Here is an 11,062-nt window from a genome sequence, read left to right as displayed (position 1 = left end):
CACAGTAGTTCAAAATGTTTGTGTCTTATCATGCTTTTAAAATCCTTCATAAACGATTATGACACTGCTCAGTCCTATAATCACAGAGCTATTATAAAAACTTTATATTAGTAACTCCTCACAAAGACTGCATACTGAATCTAGGTGATGGTTGCGCTGTTATCATCAATAACAAACCAATGTCACCTGGTTGCAGTCTCTTTTTGGTTTTCCTTGCCATAACAAATGTGCTTTTCAAACACAGTTACAGCAGCCCCAAAAATATAATGTTATAAAGTCAAGGGTCAAGAGCCCAACTAAAGCAAACACTACTCACCACGATGGTAACGTCAAACAAAACAATAAAACATCATCATCTAAATCTGTTAATTCTCAATTAGCGCTTTTGTAGATGTCTGACAGAAACAAGAACCCCGCTCATCTTTTCGAGTTCACAATGAGTTCATATATTACTCACACTGTGAGGATCACCGTATGAGAATGGTGTGATGCCACTGTGATCATCGCGTTATCTCACGTGTTGACTGGGTTATTATTTACATTTATAAATTGTCATTATTTACTCAACATCATATCATTCCAAACCTGTATGAATTTCTTTCTTCTGTGGAACATAATTAGAGAAATTCAAGAAATGTTTGTCCATGCAGTAGAAATCTGGACTCACACAGACATCAAGAATCAGCTTGTGAACCTCAACAATGGTGACCATTAAAAAAAAAAAATCATGCTGCAATGCATTTAATGGTCACCATTGTTGAGGTTCACAAGCTGATTCTTGATGTCTGTGTGAGTCCAGTTGCTGCTATAGATTGAAACTTTTTGTGGATAAACTGTTTAGAAACTCATTTGTTAACTGACTGTAACAAACACTTTCACTATAATCAATGCAACATTCACATAACCAGAGATTAGACACACAATGAGTCTGTGCTCACTCTCAATCGGTTTACTCAAACGGTTTGTTACCCTAACGTGTTGGGTTTTACAGTGATGAACTGTTGCCTACTAACAATAGAGTTAATGTTACTCAATTTTTATAAGTAATTAGTTATGTAATTTAATGAAAAATATTAGGTAGACATTACCTAATTTCTTTTAGTTTGTCATAGCTGTAAAGTTTAGGTACTCTTTACTCAATATATAGGATAGAATCTACTCAAACAAAGTAAGTGCAAATTGTTACCTCAATTTTATTGAGTAAATATAGTGGATCACTTTTTTCAGTGTATTATTCTGTTGGAGGAAAACAAACAAACAAACAAAAAAACATTATTAAATTAAAAATATTCATGACGTTGTTATAAAATAATAACATTATTAACACTTAATAACATTTACACACTTTTTTTTGTGTGTGTGTGTGTCACTACTGTTACCTTACTACTTTGGGAGTACTTATGAAATATTATTTCTTGATTTTTTCAGCATGTAGTCAGTTACAGAAAAATAATGATAATGCAACAAACAAGGAGATTATGTTGTATTTATTTTAATCAGGTTTGTTAAAAGTGTGATTGAATGATGTTAGTTCATTTGCGCAACCACGTATTTGCTATAACAATGAAAATAGCCTATTTGAATATATATATATATATATATATATATATATATATATATATATATATATATATATATATAAACAAGTAATGATGCAATCCTTTAAATCTTAACTCTCGAGTGAAGCAGAATTCAATGGATGTAAAATTATTATCATGCTACATGTGACACATTTTATTTAATGTGACAGAAAAGAAACCACAGTAACACCAGTGCGGGCGCCGCTGCTGCAATGTAATATTGGCTTTCACTTCTTGTCAGTATAAGTTCTTTGTCTCGAACAAGCATACTGAGATCTACGCCAATGATCACGTGGCAACAAAGGATTTCCACAGGCATAGATTGTTTTTCTCTACTTTTTTTCAACTTTAACGACGGCAGCATTGTTTAAATAATGTTTTTGGCAATATGAGGGAATATGAGCTAGATTTTGTGTCTTAAGTAAGTATAATGTTTACCAATATATGTTTTGTGTGTGTGTGTGTGTGTGTGTGTGTGTGTCTGCGTGTGTGCGCAGCGTGTTTGCCTCTTTCGTTTTAATGTTGCTGTACTGAAATTGTCCTGCTTTAATTTTTTATTTTTTAAATACAATTTTGTGATCCATATTTACAATGTGAGGATGGATGTGGTTGGGAGCACACATGGTTCAAAAAACGACACTTTTGAAACAGCTGTTTCAAACTATGTAATTCTCTGTACACAGGTGTGGGTGTCCGTGATGAATCCTAAGCAGATATAACTAAATGCACGGGTGGCGCTGAGGAGCGTGTTATCAAGTTGCTTTCTTATTAAGTGATGTGCAGAGACTCGTAGAATAGTTTCAGATTATTACAAAAATCCTTAAATTGGGCATACAATCAGTAATTTTACGTTTATGAAGATGAAATAGGCCACAGAGAGTTAGCAGTTTAACATATCATTCAACTCCTTTGATCCTGATTCCCAAATCAAAAATAGTACATTAATTATTTCAAAATTAAAAACTTTACTGTAAGCAGAGAAAACAAGGCAAGACATTTCTTTCCAGAAATCCTTTGCATAAATCACATTAAAAAAATAAGTGTGATATTGTCAAGTTACAATTACAAAATGTGCATCGTGAAGAGATATCCAACTTATATTGAGAGAGTAAAGAACTACAGGGATAGTAATTATGCAAAATTGTATAGTGAAGTTCTTTCATCTTGTTAGGTAACAGAAACGTATTAACACCGGCTCATATTTTTTATAGTAGAAAGAAAAGGGTCATTAATTTCCATTATAAAATGCTTTGGGATGACGACTAAACTTCTTGATAAAGATTCTTCTAATCCAGAAATTTAACATTATAACACTCCAGACCTCCAATGGATAATTTGGGCATTTTACATTTCTTTAACAATATGCCTTGACCAAATATAAGAGTTTTGGTGAAATATTAATATTAATAACCCAGTCATACAATCAAGGCAAGGTGTCCACTTCAAAGATGAAAACTCAGGAATAGAAGTTACCATCCTTTTTTAACAAATCTAAAACAAAAAATGACACCTTTGTCAAACCGGTTTGTAATAAAGATTTTTTTCCCCACACAGCACAAATAGCGTACACTGTTCTGTGTCACCCACACCACAAGGATAGCGTGTTGTGTAGCGGCTGAGACATAACAGCGTACGCTATTTGTGTCCATCGGATGCTCAAAATGGTACTTCGCTGACGCAGAGAGACACAGAGGAGACAAGTGTTGAATAAAGTCGTTATTTTTATTTATTTATTTTATTTGCGTACAAAAAGTATTATCATCGCTTCATAAAATACAGATTGCACCACTGATGGCAGATGGACTATTCTGACGATGTCTTTCATACTTTTCTGTGCCTTGACAGTGTTAATTGTTTGACAGTCAATGGGACAGTCACAAGCATCCCGGCTTTCGTCCAAAATATCTTAAAGACGAATTAAGCTTTTACGGGTTTGGAACGACATGGGGGTAAATGATTAATGAACAAATTTTCTTTTTGGGGTGGAGTAACCCTATAATAGATGACCGAGCCTCATTAATTAATTTATTTAGTTTCAAATGTATATATATATCACAACACCGCGCCTGTGGCGGTAGTTGGTCCATTACCACCGCGGTGGTAAAAATCTTCCACCGTCACAACCGTAAGCTAACATGAATTTGTTTTTCAGCTTCATAAGAAAAAATAAGGCCTCTGGACCAGTGATGATTCTTGTAGTTCCTTGACATGTCTCTGGCAGCATTACTGCTTCTCATCATGAACATTGTGTTTTGTATGGCAACATGCAACAATGCAGAATATGAAATTAATGGAAAGTGTTGCCCCGTGTGCGATCCAGGTATGTGTGATCCTTCACTCATCTATGAGATCAGATTTAAAGAGGTTATAAGAGATTTTTTAAATCATTTGTCACATGGTGCCATGTTTGAACGGTCTCATCATTATTACTGATGAGCCTAATAATAACTGTAATACACTCATAAAACAGTCTTTTAAGTTTGGACTGATGTGGTCAGACTAGCAGCAGCAGATGCTGTCCTATTGGCAGAAACATGTTGGGTTATTTCTTGTTATCTGGTAAAGACATAATAGTAATTCTTCCTCCTTGGGCAGGCCAACATGTTGTCTATTTAAATCTATACATATATATAGTAGTTTAATGACCCATTTAATTCACTTAATGGACAGATATGGTATTAAGTGGTTCCCAACCATGTTTCAGGAAGCTCCAAAAGTACACAAAAATGCTTGAACATATTTATATTTTACGCAATTTACATAAATATACAGAAATACAACAGGGTCATTCCGGACCAAGACAGATAGTTGATTAATTGATTCTTTTATTGTTTTAAAGAGGAAGGTCTGAAGAAAAAAATAATGTAAACTAGATGAAACTAGTCTTCCCTATTATATCAAGGTATAGGCTACATTATAATAAATAATAAAACAAATACATTATTTGTTTTTCAAACCTTCTTCTTTAAAAGAATCAACTGAATGCAAAGTGACCCACATTTGGTTTTTGACTGCTGAAAATGTGCACAATTCAACTATTCACTCCTGGAGCCATATTGAGATTCCAGTATTGCTGGAAAGAAACCATCTAGAGCAGGGATCCTCAAATCTGGCTCGCGAGATCCACTTTCCTGCAGAGTTTAGCTCTAACCCTAATCAAACACACCTGAGCATGCTAATGAATGTCTTCAAGATCATTATAAAATCACAGGTAGGTGAGTTTGATCAGGGTTGGAGCTAAACTCTGCAGGAAAGTGCCAGATTTGAGGAACCCTGCTATAGAGCCTTAAAAATGAAGATGCCAAAGGAAAGTTTGTTAAGACCCAATATCTAAAAGGGCATTAAGATGTATTTAAAACTCACAGGCATGCAAACTTTGGAGAAAAAAAACTTGGAAAGTGCTATTTCCCATATTTGAATGATCATCGCTGCCGTATAAAGGGGTAGTTGTGGCCTAATGGTTAGGGAGTCGGGCTTGTAATCTGAAGGTTGCCGGTTCGATTCTCGCACTGGCAGGAATTGAAGGTGGGGATTGTGAATGTATAGCACTCGCTCCACCTTCGATACCATGACTAAACCCTAATTGCTCCCTGGGCGCTGGAGCAAGGCTGCCCCGTGTGTGTGTGTGTGCATTTGTTCACTACTCACTGCTGTGTGTGTGCACTTGGATGGGATAAATGCAGAGCACCATTTTGAGTATGGGTCACCATACTTGACAATACGTCACGACTTAACTTAACTTAAAGCAACAAAGTTAGCTAAATCCAACAGATTGTATTAATAGACCAATCTTTGTGTAAAAATAAAATAATGAAAGTCATCTTTACCCCCTTGTAATCTGGCTCCAAATCTCAGGTGAAAATGGTCAATTTGATGCCCTCTTTGATGCCAGGGCAGTTTCTTAAATTTGGTTGATTTGACTTGGAATGACCCAACAAATATATGTGTAAGTTATTTACAAAAGACATAAGTAATGTGTTATTATTAATATTGTCTAGGAAAGCGAGTTAAGAACCACTGTGATGAGAATACAAAAACAATTTGTGGTTCATGTCCTGCGATGACCTTCACTAATATTCCTAACGGATACATAGAATGTCTGCAATGTTTTGTCTGTGACCCAAGTGAGTAACAATTTATTTTGCATTTTGTCACTTCTTGTTTATTTTGTTTCATGTCACCCCTTGCTTTCAAATATATTTCAACAGTATTTCCCCCCCCCCGAATGACCTACAATTGACTCATTTGTTTCCTTCTTGTCAAAGGTAATGGGCTGAGAGTAAAGCAGGCATGTACATCAATATCAAATACAGTGTGTGAACCTCTGCCAGGGTATTACTGTATAGATTTGCTCTCAAACTGTAAGAAGGCCATGAAACATTCATCCTGCTCACCTGGACAATACATCAACCAAACTGGTCAGTCTGTCATCACTTAAACAGCTTTACTAAACATCCATAAAAATCAAAAACAAAAACTGCTTGCATTTATATTACATAACTGAATTATGGAAATATGCATATTGTTCCAAAGCAGCTTTACAACTCTTCATTGCACTTGGGGAAAGTACTGTGAATGTGTTTCCTCACGACTGACATCATTTGCTTGTGACTGACTGCACCTGACAAAACCACCTGGGGAAAAAAATCTACTAAATTATGATTACAGGCGGATTATTAACCCATCTAATCCCACCGGTCACAATAGTGACCGTAAAAAAGTTTTTCATTTATAAAGCTCTACAAACCGTACCAACTGATGTTTTAGTGCACTTCCTGCAAATATGGAAAAAATAAAGGGTCTCAATTAAATATGTGCAGTTTCACATGATTAGTGCAAATTGTCACATGACCAGAGCAGTTTATTTCCTGTTTGCACCTTGAGAAGATGATGGATGCATCAAAGCTCCAAAACGAAAGCCTAGTAAAGTGTGTTAACATAAAGATAAGACAAAGATTTTTGGTACACATTATCTTTAGGGTGTCTAGTATTAATATATGCATTTGCATATATTCAGTTTTGTTGAGTGTGGTCATAGAGTGAGTAAACATGTTGATGGTTAGACCGCTGGGATAACGGTGAACTTTATTTTACAATATAATCCAATGGCAGTTGCTAGTGAAAATGACAATAAAATGTTGCAATGACAAAATATTGCACTAAATTAAAAATTCAAATGTTAGAAAAATTTTACAATAATGATGTTGTAATGCTCGTAGCATTGATTTAAAAATTTGATGTTATATTTTAACAATTTTGAAATGCAGTGATGGTTGAATTTTATTTTATTTTTTTATCTCAGTGTTCCTATCAATGTTTCATAAGGTTTTTTTATGCATAATAGTAACCCTAGAATGTGATCAAACAGTTTAAAATAGCTGAGCTAAGATATATAACAATTTTTATGACTGCAGAAATATGTGATTTCAGTACTCTCCATATCCCACCGGTCACTATTGTGACCGAACATAAAACACAATTTTTCACACACTTTTCAAAAAAAAAAATCAAAAAATAATTATTGATTATTTCAAAGGGTTACTAATGACACATCATTTGGATATTTTCATGTCTGGGAAAAATTTGGGATTAAATTAGTTATGTGAAGATTAATTGTGTGCATCAGATGCTACACTGAATACCATCACTATCTAATGTGAGATCAGTCACTGCCTTTATTGCTGTTGGGGTTGAAACAGAAGTACTGATACTTTGTTTTTATGCATGTGTTTCGATAGGAACAGAATTCAGCGATACAGTGTGTAATGGTTGTCCTGTTGGTTCATATTCAGAAGGTACATTCTGCAAATTTCATTCAAAGTAAGTATCAATATTTTACCTCATTGGAATTTGTTGTTTCATAATTTGGTTCAGTGGATTCTGTGATTTAATCAACCTCTTTTATCACAAGAGATATATTTGTAGTTCAACTTGAGTACTCTCTCTCTCTAACAGCTGTGAATCTCTTGGCAAAATAACAGTCAAGGAAGGAACAGACAAGACTGATGCTGAGTGCAATAACGGAGCACCTTCATATTTATTACCACTGATTCTCTCTGTGAGTGCAGTGTGTGTGCTGGTGTTTGTCATTTTCATTATTCTAAAAACAAACAACCAAAGTAGTAGATTAATTCAAGTTACAACCCAAGGTTTGAACCTGTATACTTAAACGGTTTTTCCCAGTGTAAAAAGGCATCCATCTGACATATTTATGAACTAACAACTGATCTGCTTGATTTCACTGAAAATAAAACACATTGTATTTCAACATCTGAAGCCACATTTTAGTTTATTCAATTAATTACTGGTTTGCCACAGTAATGTAATCTTTTTGAATATTACTTATTATATTTTAACTATATTATTTATATTTTTCATGAGCCCCAAAACTGGAAGCTGGTCCTCCCTTTGACCAAGTTATTTACTCTCTTGACTAACTTTTAAATATAAAACTTGTATAACTTGTATAAGCCAAGCAAAATATTCAATCGTGATTATTTGCATGTACTGATCAGTCTAAATGTGCCTTAAGCCAATCTGCGTATAAATAACACGGCTTTACACTTTCCAATTGCGTATGATGCATACGCCAAATGCCAGCTTTGCGTGCATATGATACACCAATCCTTCCCATTAACTTCGGTGGACAGCAGATGCGTCTGAATACCACGCAGCATCTTCAGCAGCAGTAACGTCATCAGCGAGGCTCGGTTCGCCCGGTTCACCTGATGCGCGTGCACCTTCAAACAGTTAAGTAAGGGCAACAATCTTTTCCTTTTTAATGAGATCATTGTTTTAATTATTTCAGTGTTTCTGCGTTGCATGCGGTCATGTGTTACAATGGAAGCGTATGCATTCAAATGAGTTGTTAGTAGTATTATAGTTAACAAAACGCTTTTCACCCGTCTCAACATCTCTCTCTGTTTCTCTCACTCCGATTGACGCAAATGAGTAAACAGACAGTGCAATTCTATACTTATTACAGTACATTTTATTCCTTTCTTTTAATCTGTAAAAGAGCGCGTCACACCTCAATATTTTTTACAGTTTGAAAATAAAAAACAGTGCCAATCTATATTTATTTACCCATTTTCCACCTTATATATATTATTTCATATTTTAACAGTTTTAATCCGTTATGGAGCACACGTCTCGTGGGCTGTGGCACCAAAGCGTCGCGTAAGTCTCAAGATCTCTCACTGTGTACAGCCACCCGACACTGCGATTGATGCACATGATTTTTAATATTAATTCACTTTGGCTGTGGCATGTTCTGTGACAGCTGCGCCTAGATCGTTGGTGTGAAGACTCATCTAGGGCAGGCAGAGTAGGAGTATTTTTTGTTTTGTTACGTGCATCAATTGGAGTGTAAACAGACTGAGAGATCTTGAGGCAAGTGCTCTATTATAAGATAGGAATAAGATATAGGTGGCAAATAGGTAAATAAGTATGGTCTAACCTCAGCTTAACATCTAAAAACTTGGCTCATCGTCTTATTCACTTCAAAGTCATTCATAAAGCATACATAACTCCTTACAAAAGATTCCAAATGAAACTACAAACAAATTTTAACTGCCCTATATGTAATACTGCATCATCAGGTACTTTTCTTCATATGTTTTGGGAGTGTCCTATCATCATTAATCTATGGACACATATAAACCTGGTTTTATCCTCCTTACTACAAGCTGATTGCTTTGCTAACCCAAGTTTGTGTCTTCTTAATGATGATTCTGGTCTCTGTAAGCTTAATACAAAAGAGAATGTTGTTTGCTGGTTTTACAGCTGCGAAGAAGACAATAATACAGAACTGGTTTACACCGCACGTGTGCAAAAACATATTGGATCCATCGCCTCCTGAAAATAGTGACTTGTGAATGTACAACAGCGTGAATTAATGGGGCCAAGCCTTCTACTATTGATGCTGGCAGTGTTTTTCCTTTAACATACTTGATTATATAAAGGAATGACTTGTTTTGTTTTTTCTTTTTTCCCTACCTCTCTTTCTTCCTTTTTACTGGACTCTTTAAAGTATTGATTATATGTCTGTTGTTTTGTTTTTTGTTGTTGTTTTGTTGTGATGTGTAAACCCCCAAAAACAAAAACAATAAAAAGTTGATAACAAAAATAATCAGAGGCGGACAATCCAGGGGTCAGAAAGTAAAAGTCCTGCCCTGTGTTTATTGCACCCATGAACTCAGCAGCTGATTTCACCAGAGGAGGAACCAACTCATTCATTTCAAATCACAAACAAGTCTCGAGTCAAATCCCAAGTCCTCAAAGAGTTAAAGTTAATGAGATAATTAAGTGACTAATTAAATGATGATTGTGCATTAGTGATGAACACCTGCTGTTATTGAGAATTACAGAGGATTTAGTTGGGCTCTTGACCCTTTTAGTAAGTCGAAGTAATTTGCTTCTAAGCAAATGCAATGTTGTAATTGTAATTGTAATTAATTGCATATGTGACCCTGGAGCACAAAACCAGTCTTAAGTAGCACATCAGGTATATTTGTAGCAATAGCCAAAAAGATATTGTATGGGTCAAAATTATCAATATTTTTTTTATGCTAAAACTCATTAGGATATTAAGTAAAGATCATGTTCATGGTTCATGTTCCATCAAGACGTAATTTTTGATTAGTCATATGCATTGAGAACTTCTGAAGAACTTTTAAGAACTAGATTTTTTGCACCCTCAGATTCCAGATTTTCAAATAGTAATATCTCGCCTAATTATTGCCCTATCCTAACAGACCATACATCAGTGGAAAGCTTATTATTCAGCTTTCAGACGATGTATAAATCTCAATTTAAAAAAACTGACCCTTATGACTGGTTTAGTCATCCAGGGTCACATATGATTTTCAAAAGCTGAAGTGATTACCTTTATTTATTTGTTAGAATATGTATAACTGGATATTTTAGCTAATTATAAAAGCCGAATAATCAAAGTCTACTGATTAATCAGTGAAATAATCAATGATTAGTCGATTAATCATTCTAATAATCGTTACATTAATCGATTATCAAAATAATCATTTGATGCAGTCCTAGCTCCTACTGCGGGAAGAGCTTTTCTGTTCCACATTCATTTATATTTCATAAGCGAGTCCACACTGGAGAAAAACCGTATCACTGCAGCGTCTGTGGGACGAGTTTCAGTAAACATAGTTCTTTACAAAACCACAAGAGGACTCATAGCGGAGAAAGACCTTTCAAATGCTCTCAATGTGATAAGACGTTTGCTCGATCAGACGTCCTGAAGGTCCATCAGCGAGTTCATACAGGAGAGAAACCTTACTCCTGCTCCATCTGCGGCGAGAGATTCGCTTATTTAGGTAGTTTTCAGACCCACCAGAACAAACACGCTAAAGAACACACTGCTCCAGGATCGTCAGAGTGACTTTCATCAGTCAGTCAGGAAAAAAGCTTGTTCGGCTCATCCTGAAACTGTTCATTGAGCTCTTACTGCCAGTAGG

General features: G+C 35.3%; 1 protein-coding gene across 1 annotated transcript; it reads left to right on the top strand.

Annotated features, from left to right (window-relative positions):
* The first annotated feature begins 1,937 nt into the window (after positions 1-1,937).
* Positions 1,938-7,795, top strand: LOC131543042 (tumor necrosis factor receptor superfamily member 14-like). Its single transcript, XM_058780248.1, has 6 exons — positions 1,938-2,001; positions 3,733-3,900; positions 5,579-5,704; positions 5,846-5,998; positions 7,319-7,400; positions 7,536-7,795. The coding sequence occupies exons 2-6, from the start codon at positions 3,789-3,791 to the stop codon at positions 7,747-7,749; spliced, it is 687 nt and encodes a 228-aa protein (XP_058636231.1). The 5' UTR covers positions 1,938-2,001; positions 3,733-3,788; the 3' UTR covers positions 7,750-7,795.
* Positions 7,796-11,062: the final 3,267 nt, after the last annotated feature.

Source organism: Onychostoma macrolepis, chromosome 01, assembly GCF_012432095.1.
Source record: "Onychostoma macrolepis isolate SWU-2019 chromosome 01, ASM1243209v1, whole genome shotgun sequence".
NCBI lineage: Eukaryota > Metazoa > Chordata > Actinopteri > Cypriniformes > Cyprinidae > Onychostoma > Onychostoma macrolepis.
This window is presented reverse-complemented; position numbering and strand designations above follow the sequence as displayed.